Here is a 20,789-nt window from a genome sequence, read left to right as displayed (position 1 = left end):
GTTTCACTTCCATCCCGAGACGAATCGATTTTCATGGATGTTTTCCAGATTAATAGCACAGCAGCTAAATGTCATTTTTGACAGCCGAGAATTTATTGTGACTCTACTGAATTTATTAATGACTTACTTGAAAGGTCTGGTGGAAAATGTATAAACGGCGCTCGGATTCACCGGACGGTGACGGTGACTGAGTCCTCCTACGCTCATGTGGAGGCGTACCAACAAGGCAGCGGGGGAATCCGTCAAGCCAACCGACCAATGAACCAACCGACCGACCGACCGACCCAGCAGCCGGCGATCCCAGCAACTCGCCGTTCAATCAGTTTCTAGTCTATAGACTGTAGGGCAAATGCTAATCTCCTGATGGAACACTTAAAGACAAAGGTTATCACCAAACAAATTTAGTTAAGGCAGCGAAGGGCGAAGGATCTTAGCGGTGCTCACGACTGATCTAATCAACGACACAGCTAAGTTAATTATCGGACCGCAGGTCTGGGGCACAGACGGCGGCTTTGGAGGAGCGGGACCGTGGCGATGGGAGGAAAACCGAAAGTAGAACGCCGGAGAACAGGTGAATGGAAGTAGACCTGCCCAAGAGAGGGCGGAGAGGAACGTAACGGAGGTCGGAGGACGGCGGGCGCAGCCGAGAGCGCGCGCGGGACACGGCGGAAAAAAACTCCAGAGCGAAGTTGGGAGGAACAAAGTGAGGCTCACATGAACAAAAACTGGGGAATTGCATTCTGGGGCAACAGCGGCTGCCATGAACTCGCCGTTATCTCAAAGCAGTAAGCAGTGGTGAAACAAATGCCGAGCTTCAGAGAGGAGCGAGCCGCGGACACGGGCTGAAATGACATCTGAAGAGCAAGCTGGAAGGGACAACAAAGCTCTGTTGCCTTAGTGCAGGATTGCCGTTGAGCTTGGACCATGAGCGGGGGGGGGGGGGGGGGGGGGGGGGGGGAATGTATACACATCCCTCAGAAGCAGCGCAGTCAGAAAAGGTGAGCATGTGCTGCTTTAGTAGACTCGTGTTTTCTCCTGCTGCACATGAGAGGGAATACATCCATGTCAAAAGACGCGTTTCGGATGAACGTGTACCTTTGATCAATCGCTGTCTAACCAAAAAGAAGAGGTGTTATGTTCTTCCACTGCTGCAGTGACACCGCTACCGATCAACATACCATAAGCAGCTAACACACACACACACACACACACACACACACACAGAGCCGGCCCTCCCTGGCAGTCTATCTCTGTTAAGCGCTGTAAAAAAAACACACACATACCCACACACATCCAGCTCCAGCAGACATGCGGAGTGGCAGAGGGGTGAAACTGCCCTCTGAATATAATAGTGCGCTGAGCTCCGGAGCACAGCGCGACAGGGGATAGTGTTCGCCGACTGAAACGCCATTGGGACCAATTAGGCAGCGCGCAGAGCAAAGCGCAGCCCAACGCTACGCTTCACAACCAGTTCAAAAGGCCTGCTGCTGAGACGGACAGCTGAGGGGGTGGCGTTGCTTTTCCTGTGGAAGGGGGCATGCAAAGGGTGTGTGTGTGTGTGTGTGTGTGTGTGTGTGTGTATGTGCATGTGCAGGGTATTATTACATAGGGGGAGGATGATCACAGTATGCAAGGGATGAAGGACCGCACATGTGCTCTTGGTGTGTGTGTGTGTGTGTGTGTGTGTGTGTGTGTGTGTGTGTGTGTGTGTGTGTGTGTGTGTGTGTGTGTGTGTGTGTGTGTGTGTGTGTGTGTGTGTGTGTGTGTGTGTGTGTGTGTGTGTGTGTGTGTGTGTGTGTGTGTGTGTGTGTCAGCATCTGCTGCGTCCGTGATTGTGCTGATCTACGCCGGGACGCTCGTGTTGATCTCGGACCACCTGAACCCAGAGCCGTTTAAAAGCTGCTGAGTGCAGCTTTTTAACGTCCATAAATCATTGCCGCATTAATTCAGATACATTAGTGTAATTGTAAATAAAGGGCTGTAAATAAATGAGACCACCGCTGAGAGACGTGCCCCCTCCGCTGCACGTTACTTTACGTTTTTTGCCCCACAGACCCAGTGTTAGTGGGATTTGTGCAGAGTTGCTGCAGGGCAGAAAGTGAGGTTTTTACTGCATAAACAGGAGCAGCTCCTCCAGTACACTCTGTCACAACAATACGCTGGGACATCTCATGAGAAGGGGAAGAAAAAAACCCCAGAAAAAACCTACCACTAAAACTTCGGTAATAAATAAATTAAAAACTTCACAATGTCCTAATGGTACTTGTCACATTAACTGGAACTGTGCACATGAAGCTAAGAGTTTCCCAAAGCTTGAAAATAACCCTGATTATACAATACTGATGTCAACACTATCGCAGAGTTTCGGGCTTAAAACTTTAAAGTTTTAATAGGAGGTCTGTGCAATGAGCTGTGGGCAGGAGAGGGAAAAAATGTAGTCTATGATGGCAGATTTGAGGCAAAATATATAAGTTTTTGTCTTGAATGTGGAGTTCAAGGTTGAATTTAAAACCTTGAAATGCACATTTTTACCTAAACATTCAACTTATGCTAAGAATAATTGAGACATTATCCTAATAGCATCTTCCCAATAATGTAATAAGTTATTACGTACATTAAGGAGCAGCTTTTAGAAACTGCAGCCAATATTTGAATAACACATAAATAGGATTGCTGGAAATAAAAGCCTGTATTTATTTGTTCTTTCTCATCCATAAGAGGTGACATGGAGAGTCAGCATATTCAAAAATCTTGTATTAATTCATTGCATCATGGTCAGATATCACAATACTTGCTGCGACAACTCCGTCTTGGCGTTCACTCACCTGAGCACTTCGTTGGGGTTGCCTGAGATGGGGGTCTTCTTGTCCGGGGCTCCGTGGCACTCGGACTTCAGCAGGGTGTGCGGCCCCCGGTCCATCATCATGGTGGACGTGGCCATGGTGATGATCGCCACGCCGTCGCGGACGCGAGCCTCCAGGCCGTAGTCCCACTCGTCGTAGGACACGGAGAGGAGGCCTGGACGGACGGAGGGAGAGGAGGAGAGACGGACGGTCAGGGCGAGGCGCAGACCGAAAGAACGGCCGTGCTGGAGGACTCGCGACGGAACGACAAAGAGAAGCGATGACATGGAGGAATATAAAGGAGGCCGACAAAGGCAGCGTCAGACAGACGGAGGAGGCGAGTCTCGGGGAACTGGGGATGATCCTGCGAGGGTCTATAGGACGTACATGTTTTGAGCGGCGTCCAAGAGACGAGCATACACTCCACGATGACTCAGAGAACAGATGAGCTGCAGTCCCATTCTGCCTGACTAAGTGTCTATCACCTTGCTGTGTTTGTCCATCTGTCTGCCTCTGTTTGTTGGCCTCAGCTCTGTCTGCACGCCTGTTTATCTGTCCTCCTGTCTGCCTGTTCTCTCCTCACAATCTGTCAAATGTTTAGGAACATTTATTTGTACGTGTCTCTCTCTCTCTCTCTCTCTATCGTCCTCTCAGTCTACCGATGCCCTTCCAACCCTCCATCAGCCCATTCAACTGTGTGCCAGGATGCCTCCTTCACCGCGTCCTTCACTGCCGCTGATTATCAGAGAGTGACGGGCGAGCGCCTCACCCATACACGGACGCTCAACGTATTCTCAGGGCAGTTATCCATCTAATAACTTTGCTTTTATGCATGCAAACTACCAACAACAGACTCATTTGACCTCATCTTTCTCTTCTAAGAGTTTGTTTGCCCTTTTGTAACCTTAATAAATAGATTTTTTTTTAATTATCCTCTATCCGGCCATCCATCCACAACAGGTGTGTTAAACAAAACCAGTCCAGTAAAGGGCAAAAAAAAAAAAAAAAAAAAAACTTTAATTTTTTTTTATGAAACCAGTGATGCAGCAGTAAAAGCTGCGTTATTGTTACTGAAGCAGCATGAGACACAGAGACAAACTGTGGCGGTGGATTTCATGAAGGAGAGTACAAAACGCCACAAATAGAGGACATTTTGCACATTTCACTGTTGGACGCTTGTTAAAATTGTTTGTAGTGCTTTTTAAATTGTTTAGGGTGCTAAAACATGACAATATTTTCTATCTATCTATCTATCTATCTATCTATCTATCTATCTATCACAATTTGTGTCGACTGGACTTTAAAGGTGACTTTCATATTATTAATGTGTTTTGAAATGTACATCCCAGTGTATTCCTACTGTAGAGCACATTTTAAAAACACGCACACGGCGGACGAGAAGAGTTGATTTAGTGGGAAAATTAGGCTCCTGTGCATATAATAAAACACTGCTGACATTTTGATAACGAGTTCCGCCTTTATTAAACCGCCATTATTGACAATATAATCCATTATAATGTTCAATCATAATATGATTAACTCGTGACTAATAGTCACCATTAATTGATGACACACGGTGCATGATGCCCAGCGCTCGATGTTTATATCTTTTTAATGACCGATCATTCGGTTCTCCAGTTTGCCCGTGTCAGGATTTCATCTTGTTGGGAGTTAACGGGTGGGGTTTGTACGTATCGTCTAATCCAGTCGTCTGCAGCTTTTACACACTTGTGTACTGAACAAAACTGGTCTGGAGTCACAAAACAACTGCATAAAACTCCCCGTTTTCTGGGACTAAACTCAACATTAATCACCGGACGTAAAGGGAGCAGGTGGTCAGATGAGAAGTGGGACGTGGTGCATAGTTTAGTTGAAGTATTGTGACTTTTGAGACCTGAGACTGCATGATCGGATTACCTGTGAGAGATTAACGGCTGAACAAACACACTGGAAGCACAAATAATAGTGATGATAATAATAATGATAACTGTGAATGTACTTATTTTCAGAGGCTGAAGAGCCACATGTTGCAGAGGCCTGGTGCAACCACACTGGAAGAAGATTCAAGTCTAATTTTAGAGTATGTTCTGGATTTCAGAGAACGGGTGATCGTTGAATCGGGTCTAAATTTGTACACCCAGTGGCTCATCACTTATGAGGAATAGCACAGAATCATGCCGTCTTTCTTTACACAGAAGCATAAGGTTGAATATAAAACAGCAGTAATCTAAGCAAAGCGCGAAGTATTTACTATTTTAGCATCCGATGGGTTCAAATAGGTCTAAACCACAAACCGCAGCTCCATAATAAAGATGCTAAAACTTCTCCATCGGGCTCTGATGGTTTATCGCATCAACTGTTGCTTGGCAACAAGACACAGCGGTCGGTGCATGTGGCATGCAGCAGCTTCTCCCGGTCAATTGTTTGTAAATGTTCTAAATATCTCTACACCGTGACTGTGATCGATCGGCTAAAAAGGCCGGAGTGTCTGGAGACGCCGTCGTGGCCACAGTCGGCTCCACCTCGGTCCAGATGTAATTGACTCGCCGCTAACTGGGTGACAGGGACTAAACGAGCAGCAGGTACAGACCTCAGATCAGCCTGCAGGCTGGGTAGATAGGGGAACAATCACAGGTATCTCGGGGGGGGTAAAAACTAAACGTGCCCCTCCTCGATTAGATTCATTAATATGTCTTCATTACTTCTTTGCACACATTTCCTGATCAACTCAGGAATGCTGCATTCGGCACGTTTTCACAAACTCGCCCCGACATGGCTTTGAGTCCAGCATCATAGCTTCCCTGCAAACATCTCAGTGTCGTGTCCTTCTCCGAACAAAAAAACATTGTTTTCTTTGAAGTGTTTACAATTTGCTTGAAAAAAAAAAAAAAAAAGTGCCAGAAGGTGGTTTGTTATTGTGACTATATAAATAAAACTTGTTCTTTCTCACAGGTTTTCGTTGCCTGTTCGTCTTTAGAAACCTTCACTCCGACCCATTCTACTCACATCTATTTATTCATTGGATTTTAGCGAAATCTGGACTTGATGTCGTGACTGACGGCTGCTGTGAGGAGTCACCAGTCTGCCTGCGCAGTGACTGTTGACAACTGATGTCTGTACGAGTCTGAAGAGGGTACTTGTGTGCGGTAAAAGCAAACAGGGGCGAGTCAGCTGACGTTCAGCCGACGTGACGTTACGAGAGAGAAGCAAAGCCTGCTTTACTCTGCCTCGTCGTGAAAACGGAACCCCATCGCTCCACGTATTGTTTGACAGGAGTGGCTAACGGGGACAAGGAACGGCGGAGGAAACCGTTTAAGGTGGAAACCTCCCCCCCATCGAAAGGTCGGTCAAAGGTACGGCAGAGTTTTTAACTGGGCTAAAAAAAAAAAAAAAAACGCCCCCCGTGACTTGTGCCGCTTGTTCTGGGACACCTCCGGGTCCAGGGTTCAAGCAGCTCCCAGCGCAGAACGTTCCCGCTTTCAAGTCGATTCGTCGGGCCGTCCGTCCGTCCGTCCGTCCGTCCGTCCGTCTCCCCTCCAATCCGTCAGGCGGTCCACATCCGTCTGACAGCGTATGACCACATGTCAGCCAGTCCACTACCATGTCAGCGGGCAGAAATAGACAGGCAGCCTGGCAACCTGCCTTTCCTCTTGGGGGGGGGGGTTGGGGTGGGGGGGTTCGGGGGGGTGGGGGGCGCGCTGACAGCTCTGGGCCCTTCGGGACCACATCTGATGTCACACACTGTTGACACTTCCTCAACGCTCGCCCGCTCCGGTCGCTCGTTCCTTCCTACACACTCCCGCTTTATTATTTCACGGGCGTGTTTCTACTGGGGGGAGACGTACATGTGCACGGGGGGGGGGGGGGGGGCAGGATGAGCTCGACGGTGTATTCTTCTCTACGTCTGGGGAGCCGCTGCCTGATGTGTATTTATTCCCTACCTCTCCCAGGACATGTTTAAATGTCACAACATGGACACGTCAACTGGCATCGGTAAAGATGAAGAGCCCCGTGGCTGCTGCTGCCAAGACTTTTCTTTTTTTTTTTACTCTGGCCAGTGAAGTGGCTACTGCTCCTACCTAACAGCAGGCTGTCTTCCCCCCCCCCGTCACAGATCTGTATACAAAGAAACATGAGCAACAGCGATAAGACAGCGAGTGTCTATAGTAGGCAAACCGATTGGAGATCGCAACAGCAGATATTTTTGGAAGCAGCTTATTATTGTCAGTGATGTCAGATGGGGTGGTTACGTTAGCGCCGTCTGAGAGGCAGCGGCGTGTAACTCTGATCACGGAGAACAGAGAGAGAGAGGGAGGGAGGGAGAGAGAGAGAGAGAGAGAGAGAGAGAGGAATGAGAGGGACCGAGAAAAGTCAGACAGCAGCAGAGACACAAAGGCACAGAAACAAGAGACACAAAAATCTGAAGGGAGTAGCAGCGAGTCGAGGCAGCGGGGGGAGGGGGGCAGGGGGGGGTTGGAGTTGGTGGAGGCTGAAATAGTAAGACGGGAAAACACGGAGAACAACAGCCAGAAAGAAAAGGAAGGAAGCGGGAAGGAAGGAGGAGAGTGGGTGGGGAGCTGGTTCCCCAGAGCGCTACTTAAGGAAGGCGTCAGTCGAGTCACCCGGGAGAATTGGAGGCTCTTCATCACACACGGAGCAAATTATTAAGTGTGCCTTGTAAGCAAATTAGCCTCGCAGCGAGCGAGCACCTCAAAGTGAACCCCGGACCGCTGCATTCACCCGGGGGCACACCGGCAGTGACATTTCACTCCGTTAATTCACAATCGTACACCACGATCACGACACACGCCGGTGGTTTATCTTCCTTTGGTGCAGATCAAGTCGTGACAGAACTCCTGGGATTGTTCATTAAAAAATGGAAGTGAGAAAATTGATCTATCCAGGATGTCAGTAGCTGCAATCCGATAATGGGATTGCGTGTAGATGTTTGGAAAAACCAGTTGGCAAACATCTTAGGGGTCAGGCCCTTGTTTACATGACGGTGTTTCAAGGGAAAAAAACACATCGTTTTTGCCTTTTCGCTTCAGAAAACGTTCGGAAAATCAACGTTTTCGCCCCGTTTCCATGGAGACGGAGCGTTCCCAAAAAGTTCCACCTTGGCAGCAGTTTTCTAAAAGTAGCATTTTCAGTGGATCCAAAAAAAAAGAGAAGGGAGGAAGCTGACCGCAGAAGATGCACAAAAATAATGATAATAACGTATTGTCAAATATAAAAATGCTAATTAGGGGGCAACCTCCCACAAGACTTATTAAGAAAACATGTTTTATTTTCTGTTGGGTGTTTTTTCAATTGTGTCGGACAGCTTTAGTCCGACACAAGCCTTCAGTAGTACTGAAGGCTTAAAAGATCATGTGACTTTGTCAATAACAGCCTGAAGAAACAAAAAATATAGAAAAAGAGATAGAAAATCCTGTTATTGTTCTTGTAATCCCCCCCCCCAAAAAAAAACGTTTTCCGGTTTAGACTTGTTCACAGTGTACTTCTTAGTAATCAAATAAAAGAACACATTTTAGTTTCTGTCATTGAGAAACTATTATGCTGTAAGTTCATTTAATATAATAACAGTTGTTGTCATGAAGCAAAGCCACATATTTACAGTCAACATTTTTCCCTCAATTTATGAAATTAGGGATTAACAATACTTATACTTTTACCCGTCCAGTATTTTTAATAATTACTTTCTAAACCTAATTATAGGGAGCTGCATGGACAACATTCGCTTTCAAGAAAGTGGCAGTGAACGAGTCGTCCGGGGAGCTGCGGCCCTGCAGCTCTGCAGAGTAAATAATAAAACAATCAACACAAGGTTTTAAAGACCACTAATGTGAAAAAGACACTTTGCAAACTTGCCCTCCTTTTATTATGACTATTACAAACACAAGTTTGCATAAGTATCAAACATGTGAAAAAGATTCTTTAAAAATACTTAGTTAATCAAAAATTCTCATTTCCATTATCACATCATTATTCCTTCCAGTTTTTGCAATTCTTACCTTCAGCAGTTCAGTTAAAACTAATTTGGATCGTTTTAAATATAATTATATCGCTACTGGCACATAGAAGTCAGTAACTGATCGTCTGATTGGAGGAAAAAAATTTACAATTTTTTAAACCACTACCTGACTTAAGCGACAACAGAAATGCCCTCCTCCATTAAATACAAGCCACGCTGTTGTTCAGAGACTTTGAGCATCATTTATTTTGGCACATTCATCACGCATAAAATGAGAGAATGACATTTAGCCTCCTCTCTGCCATTACGTCCCGCATGATTCATGCCATGATAATTCAGTGTTAACTGGAAGAGGTTCGTGTGAGTCCATCAGCGCAGCCGCTGCACTTTGTAAAGCACCCAGGCAGGAACGACCAGCGGGACACGATTATCTCACTGGCAACATAAATCAAGGGGGAAGTTGTTGCGTGATTTACATAACTGATGCGGTGATATATCAAACTTCATAGAGTGGAACCCCACTTTTGAAAAGACACACACACACACAACAAGAGTCTGGTCCACCCAGGCCAACAAGTAAACACTCGGTTTTTACCCGCCCATTATTTTCCCACGTAAATTAAACTCTGATTTTCCACCAGCACATTTCACAGACAGATGCACACAGACGGCAGACCCCAAAAAAAACAACAACAAAAAACAGACACACACTGTGCTTAAAGTAAATCATCCGTGGATGTCAATAAGGGAAGGAGAGTTTTTAAAAACTTGGAGTTAAAGTGCTTCAACGACGGTCTAAAATCTTCGGGAAATAATCTGATATATAAATATACGACCTCCTCTAACTTCCCCACCGGGTCCCAAACAGCCACAAGTGGTGTAAAGTTTCACGCTCGCGTCGCAAACAGTTAAAGGTTTGTTTCCCGCCGGGAGCTGGCCTTTCTAAAAGTGCCTGTATACACCCCCCCCCCCCCCTCCGGGCACCGCCAGGCCCGTTACATGAGGCGGTCTGACAGGTGGGCCTGAGGTTTGGGGACGGGAGAGCAACACAACCCGATTGTCACTTTGGTTCCACGTTTGACCTTCAAAGGTTAGAATGACCTCCAGTGGAGTCGAGGGAAGAAACTCTCCATTACTTCTTAGCAGGAAAGGTCACTTTGTTTTTTGTTTTTTGTTTCATCTTGCAGGAAATACCCAAACAACAGTGAAATATATATTTATATCAATCTGTGGGGTGGATTTGTGGACGAGTTTGGAGTTAAAAAAAGGGGGGGGGGGGGGCAGAAGGTGTAGTGTAAGAAAAACTGTAGGGAATCATGGATTTATTATACTTTTCTGGAACATATATATGTATTTAATATATGTATAATTGTAGTGGAATACAGTAAATAGTGCTACTAATATAACATTATGCACTATGTTGTTTGAAGGGGAAATGCATTAATCTGCATAATTCACCTTTCAAAGGGTTAAAACTTTGAAATTAACTTATTTAGAAAATGCATTATATAACGATTGTCAAAAGTACAGGTTTTTTTAAAATGTATTATTTCTAGGTTTTCACATTTAACAGGGAATTTTTTCCCTGTTAAATGTGTTCACATCAAAATGTGAAACTATGCTGAATGTCTACAATATCACAAATTCTATGCCTTTCTCCCTGTAAATGCCAGCTTGTAGTTGAGAATACTTTTGTAACTCCATCATATTTGTGAAGACATCCGTAATCGTCTTGTGTTTTACTGCCGTTAAAACGCATCAAATCCTAATTTCGGTGAAACCTGTGCTCATGGACCCTTCTAAGTTTTGGAGGTTAATTATGAACATTTTTAAAATGGTTCTCATGGCGAAAGTCTTTGAAAACACTCCAACTCCATCTCAGTGGGAATGGGGGAAAACGCAACTTTTTCAAAACGCTATACAACAATAACAACAATGGCGGCAGAGTGACATGACTCACAGTTCACATTCTGTTGGAACGTTGGACTTTTATAAATGAGAATCTCCCGCAATAGCAACCCAACGTCCCATCGTTAATGTTTATAGCGCTTTGTTCTCTGCGTGCACGTGGAGTTTCTGACTTTGCTGTGTAAACGTGAAACTTCTCTGAAACAAACAAACCAAAAAAAAGCAAAAACGATGTGTTTTCACTTAATTTGTCTTGTAAACGGAGCCTGAGTTGAGGTCACACGAGTCTGAAGAGTCCCGTTACATGCATGAATTACTTCTTTTGACCATTTTTACACATTTCATCATCATCCTCATTATCATGACGTCATCCCATGGGCCGGATTGTTTCCTGTCAGTTGTCAGATTCCCTCCTATTAGATCTCCTGCAAATCAAAGATAGAATTCCTCCACACAAAAAAAATAACAGAGCATCTTGTGTACGGCCCCGTCTGTTCAGTGCTTCAGGGCGAGCCGCCATCATAGAGGAAAACATTAATTCTGCTCTCGGACAGAAAATCTTGCAGGAGAACATTTGGCCATCAGTCGACGAGCTCCAGCTGAAGGACGGTGGTCCCACACGTGACAGAGGACGTCTACCGATATTAGACGCGGCTCCTCCGTTCAGGGGCTTGACTACCGTCTAGGTGTAACACATAAAGCTATCATGTGTTTCGTCTTTCCAGACGTTGTGCGCAAAGATGTGGACACCGACACAAAAATAGAAGAAATCACGGGAGAGTTTGACACGTCTTCACAGCATTCTACCTTTTTGTAATTGATTTTTTTACACCACCGCTGACCTGCCTAACCTGAGAAAAGCCCAGAGGAATGAAGAAAGAAACACTGTGATGATGAGACTTTTTTTTTTTTTTTCCCCCCTCAAACGAGGCCACCTTTACTCAGAAAACAGACGCATCTGAACAGACGTCAACCAAAACTGCTGTGCTCAACGGTGCTTAAGGATTTAAGCTCAAGGCAAGCAGACGTCTTTCCACGACGAGATTAACGGCGGATTCAAAACGCCACGCTTCCTACCTGTGGGGAATTCTGCCGGCACGACGTCAGTGTCCCCGGCTACCAGCGAGGGCACGATCCACGTGTAGCCGTAGCCGGTGATGCCGACGGAGTGGGCCACCTCGAAGATGGTGTTGGCCTCCTCCTTGGTGCAGTAGAGGAGGATGACCGGGCTCTGCAGCTTCTTAAGCTGGTTCTGAATCTTTGAGTCGCCGTCGTCTACCGACATGTCCAGCAGCAGAACCTCCTCCATTTCCCAGCCCACGAAACTGTTCTCGATGGTGTTACGAATCTGGATGCGTCAGGGGAGAAGAGTCATGTTACATCGTGCCACCGACGACCAAACCAAGTGTGATGAACTTTATCAGGCTGTGACGAGGGAGAATTTGCTTCAGATTAAAAAGAAACTCATTAGAGGAAAGAGTGTTTTTTTTTTTATTAATATTTCTCCAGAATCTGTTTGACTACAGGCCGGATTCATCCTGTTTCCTGAATATGAGCTGTTCCTATCACAAAGACAATAACGGGACTTAGAAGTGTAAAACAGATCAGTTTTAGAAATGTGGTTTCATCATGGATCGTTGCTGATTTGATTTCCAAAACGAGGACATCTTTAGCCAGTTAAGCAGTACTTTCAATCATACCTAAAGTTTGCTCAAATTAAGTATAAGTATAAGAGCCCTTCGATCTAAATACATGACTCAGGCGCTGTTCACACCACAACGCTTTAAGTGGAAAAACGCATCGTTTTTCATTTAATGTACTCTGAGACGTTTTGAAAATGAAACACTAAAAACGGTGTAGTTTTCATGTCGGGCCACTAGTTGGTGCTTTTTGAATCCATGCACAATACACTATAAACATTAACAATGTTTTAACCAGTGTCCACTCTGACGGAGACAATTTTTTTTTTTTAAAGTTCCACCTGGGGAGCAGTTTTCAAAAACATTTTCACGTTTTCAGTGGCTCCGAGAAGCGCTGTCGGACACCCAAAACCAAAGTCACTTGAAAATGTCCTATCAACAAGGCCTAATAGTCCCCAGAAAGACAAGATACGCAAAAGAGGACATTTAGTCAATTCTTTTAGACAACAACAATTATCAAGGTGTCACAAGTGATCCTGGAGAATATAGTCGCAAACAAATACTTTCCTGTCCTTTATTTCTTTATTATTTGTGTCTCATATAGTTTTGCAACCTCTCCATATATCAATCATAATGATAAATTAGAGGCGACATAATTTTCTAAAACAACATTCAACCACAAAATGATGCATTCACTCAACTTATAATAGCAATTAAAACGTTTTGTTTACTTCATACATGTACACGTGTTTTAAATGTAATGTCAAAAAACATTCTTTTGAATTCAGGACATTGTGACAAGTTGACAAAGATATTTATATTTTAGTTTAAGACCATTTTTCAGGTTGGATTGAGGACAGACGAGACTCTGGAACGTCTCAATACACCATCTTGTGGTTTGGAGTGGTATTGTAAAAGAACTGAACATGTTTGGCTGAGTGTGTTGCTTTGCACACTTCTGTATATTTTTCCCAGCAGCAGAATGAAATGACGTCTCTCAGATTACATAATAATCCCTGAAAATTTGCATTATAGTGACGATCTCAGGTTGTTTTGAATGCTTTACAAAAACACAGATGAATCTCTTGCATGTCAAGTAAATTAATCGCGTCATGGTTTTATCGTTAATGTTTTTATATTTGTGTTTTTGTGATGCACTTTGGGACTATTTGTCATTTATGCAGTAAATTTCTCAGTACAGCGCCGCTGAAATATCTCTGCCGCGGAAGCGGTTGTTCCTCCCGCACTGTGTCATCTTCCCTCTACGTCCTGATTATTTGTGCATGTTGCCTCAGCTGCATGCTGTTACCTTGGTGACAAAGTCCTGGTAACCCGGGTAGTACGTTGTGACAATGGAGAAGATGTACCAGTCATATTCCTCCATGATGTTGAGGATGACTGAAGCCTGCTGCTCGATGGAGGGGCCGAACTGAAAGAACATGGAGTCGTCGTCCTGCAAATGACACAACGGAGGCGCAGAGTGTGAATGGTTACGCAACAGCACTGGCCGGAACTTTAATATAGCAGGCTCTGCACACGCAAGACACACAAAGCACACACGGGAGAAATAGCGGCTGCTTAGAGGACAACGGCGGTTTTGTAACAATATTGGTGCGCGCATTAATTCAGCTGCTTCTGTTCCCTCGCTGGCGGAGGAGAACCGGAGAGGACACCTCTCGGGGTTGTAATGATACCAGTCATGATTTTCATTAGTTGCCTTTATGACTCCTTTTAATGAGTTTGTACATTGGGAGGGGTTCTGGGAACACAAAGCCGCTGTCCTTAATCTCATTGATCATTTTCATCAATTTGTTTTGTATAGCAGGCAACAAATCAATTCCAGTGCGGCCGGGACAATACGAGATTTATAGAGGCAGGCGATGCAGTGGAGGCGACACAGGCGTACCCAAAACTCCTACTATAACATACGAAAACATTCATTCTGGTTTAAGAAAGAAAGAGCAGAAAGAGCAGAAAAGCAAACGGTACGACTGTCAGACATTGGTAATGTCGCGATACCCAAGCTTGAGCCTCGGCATCAGCGTTGAAGTGGAATATTGAGGTGGACAGAAGAGGAGGAGGAGGAGGTGAGAAATACTCGTCTAGACAAGACTTGCAGCCCGGCAACAACAACAAGTTGTTGTTGTGCACGTGAGTCAATTTGTGTTTGTCCAACTCTCGTTTACACAAAGTACAGTAGTGTGTTTATGTTCCAGGACCTTCATCCTGCCAATGTGGCCAAATGTATGAATGGAAATCCATCGTGTTTGGCTGCATTTTGGCAGATTTTTTTCCCCAAAGCACTTCAAATCGTAATTTTTATTTTTTTTACAAAGCTGATTTACAACTTAAAGGATTTTTAAAGGAAATTGTTCAATACAAAGTTTTTACAACACGCTTTAGGTAGCTTCATAACATGTATAATGTTGCCGCTTGTGTCGTGTCTTTTGACAAATGTGGATTATGAGCATGATAACAATATGCTCAAAAAAACTATATAGAAATCACCTTTCATGACTCAGACGAGAAAACCTCCCATATATTACTCCCATCAGGCCGACGCTTCAAAGTCCCTCTGGCCCGCAAAAACATTTACAAAAAAAAACTTCATCCCAAATGCAAAAGCCAATTTAAACAGAATGAAATAAGACACTAGACTGCACGTATCTATTTATATGTTTGTATGTGTTGTGTTTTATTGTTTGGGTCCTTTTCAAAGCAGAAGTTCTGTCACCCCTTGGGCCAGACAATAAAGTCTATCTACCTATATCTATCTATAAACCATGCTGTGCTAATGCCTCTTATTATAATGGGAACATAGATTAAAAGTCCAGAAAAAAAAAAGTGATCGCATCTCTCAGACCAGCCAATTTGATGACAAATTTCAAAAAGTTTCCCTTTCTGTAATCATAGCACTTTTAGCATTTGATGAAGGATTTGTGTAGATATCCAGGTGGAGGGAATGAGAACGTTTCCCTGTGCTTTGCAGTGTAAAAGTGTCTCTGAAGTGGCTTTCTGCTTAAGTTGCACTACAATGTTGCACCTCGTGCAAAATAGTTTTCACCCACCAAATGCAAAAATTTGTACAAAAAAGTTGTGCAGGATCAATCCATTTATATTCAACACAGCTTTAAATCTCACTCGGAGTTGTTGGATTAGTGGAGCCACTCCCAGCTCACAGGGTAAAAACACAGATTCATGCCTCCAGTCACACGTCAACCTTTTTTTTATTTTTGGGACTGTGGGAAGAAATGCAGCCTTCTTGACTTGGAACGGGGGAACCTCTCACACACCGAGCGTCCCAACCGCTACCGCGCCATGTGGCTCATTATGCAGGCTCCGCAAACATCCCTCTGTGATTCCCTGAATGATATTTGAACCGACATTGCGTGCGTTGGATACGTGTCGATGCGTGTAGCGCTCAAAGCGACGGCGAGGCCTCGCCGGCAGCGCAGGGGTATTTTCTGAACCCGTGTTAATCACCGCGATCATACAATTGATGAGATCAGAGCAGCGGCATCAAGGTGGCGTGTTGAGGAATGCAGAGTGAGCGAGGAACCCGGCCCGTGGAAATGATGAAGGCGACGCGCTGCATCCGGCAGGTTGAAGACGTGTCATCATCCTCCGCAAAGCGTGAAATGTAAAACAGCCTCCGAGTTCAACGCAGCCGCCACGTCTCGGAATCATTAAATAATGATGCGTTTGTGGATGCTGTGCAACTTAAATCCATTTGTTGCTCAACTTTCTTCCCCCCATCCCCCATCTTTCTCTCTCTCTCATCCTCCACCCATCTCCATCCATCTCTTCTCACACTCTGCTGTCCCATTAATACCACTGGAATTACTGCCAGGGCACAGTTATAATTGAATTTCCAGACTTGTGCACTCCCGTTCTACCCTGCTTTATCCTCCCCAGAGCGCCCCCTCCCCCTCCGCCAACCCCCCCACCCCACCACCATTTCCTCCGGCATCCTCTTTTCTATTGCTCTATTCTTAAGAGCAGTATTAATGTACTGCCCAACACACTCATGCAGAGTTCCAGAGGTCTGCAGGATTTTCATTAGCCTCTGACAGAAGTACATGCTAAAGGAGGAGCAAACTCTGAATGTGTGTGTGTGTGTGTGTGTGTGTGTGTGTGTGTGTGTGTGGGGGGGGGGGGGGGGGGGGGTTAAAGTTAAAAACCACCAGTGGGAGCGGGTTGACTGAAATGAAGTGCTGCAAAAACAGCGCTCTTCATTTACAGCAACAATAATTAGGGTCTGGCCACATAATCACCTCTGTTGGCACGAGGTGATCGATTAGCGGGTATTAAAAATCCCAGAGGGGGGGTGGGGGTCGCGAGGCCAACGAGTCAGTCAGCCAGACACCGGGAAGCCGGGCCAGCCAGGCTTTGAATACTCTCCTCAGCCGGTCGCCGTCTTCTTCTGTGGATCCGCGGCTTACGTCAGCGCTGGCTACTGTACACAGACAACAATACAATGCTGCAGGATGAATGACCAGTGGAGACGGGGAAGAGAGAGAGGAAGATGGAGAGATACGGCGAGAGGCAGAAAAAAAAAAGAGCAGATAAAACTACAGAGGTGGAAGCAGATGAGACAAAAGAGGCAAAAAAAAAAAAAAAAACAGAGAGAGAGAAAAGGAATTAGGAAGAATGGAAAAATAGAGATGTACAAAAAAAAAAAAAAAGCGGCGTTGAGGTTTTAAGTCTCGGAGGGACGGAGGCAGAGGACAATGTGGTGACAATAGGATGAATGGAGAGGAAGAGGGCAGCCTGGCAGACGGCTGTGATCCTGCGTGGAACGAGCGAGCGGTGAAGGGGCAGGGAGCCAGGAGTCGCTGGTGGAGGTGTGTGTGTGTGTGTGTGTGTGTGTGTGTGTGTGTGTGTGTGTGCGTGCGTGTGTGTGTGTGCGTGCGTCAGGCAGTCAGCCAGCCGTTTACGCAGGAAGAGGATAAGCTTGAGTTGTTCGACCACAGAGGACCGCTGCTGTCAGAGAGACGAGACAGAAACGGGACACGTGTGGCCTCTTCAACAGGAAACGTGTGCGACTCCACCCAACACCACCCCCACCACCACCACCACCACCACCCCCACCCGACAATCGCTTTGCAAGTCTGCAATTAGCACCTGTGTTTGCAGTTTGGCCTATATCTTTACTCATAGCCTCCAAATGAGTGCACTCACAGACTCACGGACGAGTTATTCGACTCGGAGGGGAGAGGGAGAGTCAATAAATCAGGTATTTTCAATTACACACACAGGGGCACATCAGTGACTGCAAAAGAAATAGACCCACTTCCATTCTAACTCCATAATATGCACACACACAAACACACACACACGCACACACACACGACAGAAATGCACACAATTCAAAACTCAGCCTCGAAAGGAGAATTCAAACGCACACGACACGTAAACTTCCGCAATCACACACACTGGCGTACTCGGCCGTTGCTATGGAGACACACAAGCGCTCGTACACGCTTTAAATAACGCGGCAAAAAAAAAAAAAAGAAGAAGAAGAAGCAGGAGGCATGCTGCTCAGCAGTGGAGTGCACCGCAGTCACGCAACGCAACGTAAATGATGGGAAGATGCAGGTCAAGTACAAACGTTGGCACTAAGATTTGTTTGATTCTCTGCATGCAAAGTCGAAACACGCCAGGAAAGAAAAGTGACGTATCAGGATGCAAGCGGGCTTCATCTCGACGACTTTGATCAAAACGCGATATTTGTCTCTCCTTCGTGAGTGTGGTTAGATTTTATCACTCACAATAATTTATTCTTTTAAAAAGTTCACCGTCCCCTCTGCTCGTCTCTCAAGTTTAAATGTGTGCGTTTCCTGGTGGTCGTTTATGCTACGATAACCGGGAGCTGCGAGAGCATTTTAAATAGTCGTATAAATTCTGCGACAATGATCATAAGAATCTTCAGCAAAACATTTCTAATCGACTTTATTTGTATGGAATTTGGTAAAAACCACGGCACCATGTTTGTGTATTTGCGACTTCCACAAAATTGATAACACAACTATTCTTTTTTCCACAGCTAATCATGAATTTTACCAACTCTTATCACATAATATTCCAAACGATCTTACTCTCTCGCAGACACAGGTTACAAACTAAGGTCCCGTTGACACGACAATGGTTTCAACGGCAAACTTTTCCCGGGACGTAAACGGAGCCTGAGAAACATGTAGAAGCGACGTGTTTTAATATTCAGAACCGTCAGCCTCCACCAGTCTTTTATCAAGGGCCTTGAAGCGCCGCATTACGTAATAATGGTGCAAATTGTAGTAATGTCATACATTTTCAACTCATTTCGTGATAAAAATTCTTGAACGAATTGTGTAATAACTTATTAAATATTTACATATTGCAACAGTAATTACAATGCAAGTGTTCTACTTTTATATATATATAAGAATTTGGTGCATTATGTAATACATTTGATCTATAAACATGGTTCTATGTTTAACCCCTTGTTGTGAATTCGCATCAAACCACAATTAAATTTTTTTTTTCATAATTGGAAATAAATTCAGGCATCAAGGGGTTAAAAATTTGAAAAAACCTAGGATTCAGTTGGACTAGAATTATATGTTACTCTTTGTTGTTGCTCATGTCCTGCCGACAGCAATGGAGGAACGCAGGGCTCTAAATCAGGTTTAACATTTTAAGATCAGCTGCCGTTGGGTCTGGTAGATTTTTTAAAGTTAAAAGCCAATCAGTATTTCCACCAGCCTTTTTCTGTTTTCTTGAAGACATTAAACCAGATTGTAAGGGCCACTCAGTACATTTAATCATTTGACAAGCATTTTGTAATAACTGTTGCAGCACGTAACAAGTTATTACACAATGAGGCAACGTGTATTACAAAATGCAGCGTTACTATATAATGAGTTGAACATTTATTACATATTGCACCATTATTATGTAATGTGACGCTACAGACCGCCCACAAGTTTATGCTCCAACTTACAACAACACAAGAGACACCAAAGTTGTAAATAAGAATTTATCATAGCTCACTTATATGTTGGGTGTTGAATAATTGTGACAGATCAAACAAATAAACTTTTCAAGATTTAGACGTAGTCACTGGGCAAAAAAAAAAAACAGGTAGTTTTTCTTTGTGAGCGAGTCGAGCTTGGTCTGATGGAAACGGTGCGAGTGGAAGAGAGACAAAGCTTGAGAAGGAAGAGAAAAAAGCCAGAGAGAGATGATGGTGTCTGTTGCTGGGAGGTTTTTTGGCAATGCATATTTCTATCCTGCCTATAAAGGAGCCTTTGAACTTGAACAGGGGGGGGGGGGCTTGGATTGACTGCCGCTACACTGCCTGATGGAGTGAGAAGCCAGCTAGAGAGAGAGAGAGAGAGAGGGAGAGAGGGAGGGAGGAATGAGAGAACAGCTGTCCTTCGATTGAATATAGTGAGTTTAAAAGACAGTGGGCAGGAGATAGAAACTCGCCACAGGCATTTACACACACGCACACGCACGCACGCACGCACGCACGCACACACACACACACACACACACACACACACACACACACACACACACACACACACACACACACACACACACACACACACACACGCGCACACGCACGCACGCACGCACACACAAACGACGTTGATTTCCGATAAAGCCTGAGAACACGAGCCGCCATCACCACGTGCGCTCAAATTACGTATTGATGACGAGTCGTCCCCTCTCCTCCTCTCCTCCTCCACCCTCCTCCACCCGTCCCTCGCTCACGCTCTCTCGCTTCACACACTACCCCCCCCCCCCCCTCTCTCTCTACCTCAATTAAAGCTCGCCTCGCTCCCCGTCTTTTTCTCCCCTTCGCGTTCGCCCCTCTCATGCCTCATCATCACATTTCTTATCATGGAAGCCTACTTATCTTTAATCAAACACATACAAGCTTAATTAGCCTGCACATTTGTCAGACGATCATCTAATTAACAGTGACCTTATTTTAAGTACTTTTTGAGTCTTAATTTGGAGGGGGGGGGGGGGGGGGGGTCTTCATTAAAACTATATTTCTGCCTTAACGTCACTCTGACTGCGATGTGACATCCTGTTCCAGGTGCCGGACCTTTCCAGGTATTTAAATAGAGAAGCTGCTGAGGGGCGGTCAAATCAGACGGCGTCTGAATGTAAGTTAATGCCACTTAACGCTCACACACTCACACACACACACACACACACACACACACACACACACACACACACACACACACACACACACACACACACACACACACACACACACACACACACACACACACACACACACACACACACACACACACGAGTGTGCAGATCGTTTCTCTCTGGCCCATTTCTGCTCTAAGTTTAGCAGGCGGCCCACCGAGGGGCCTCTGCAGTCTGATGCTTTTCCCGCTGCTGCGTGTTTGT

At 45.1% G+C, this 20,789-nt stretch overlaps 1 protein-coding gene across 1 annotated transcript in view; it reads right to left on the bottom strand.

Annotated features, from left to right (window-relative positions):
• Positions 1-20,789, bottom strand: part of grin2ba (glutamate receptor, ionotropic, N-methyl D-aspartate 2B-a) — a gene marked incomplete at both ends in the record, with an annotated part of 131,732 nt that overhangs the window by 42,070 nt on the left and 68,873 nt on the right. The window contains 3 exons of the mRNA XM_080511521.1: positions 2,826-3,018; positions 11,803-12,073; positions 13,675-13,818. Of these exons, the coding sequence (XP_080367647.1) occupies positions 2,826-3,018; positions 11,803-12,073; positions 13,675-13,818 (608 nt within the window). The remainder of the gene's footprint in view (positions 1-2,825; positions 3,019-11,802; positions 12,074-13,674; positions 13,819-20,789) is intronic.

The sequence above is a fragment of the Blennius ocellaris genome, assembly GCF_963422515.1.
Source record: "Blennius ocellaris genome assembly, chromosome: 16".
Lineage (NCBI taxonomy): Eukaryota > Metazoa > Chordata > Actinopteri > Blenniiformes > Blenniidae > Blennius > Blennius ocellaris.
This window is presented reverse-complemented; position numbering and strand designations above follow the sequence as displayed.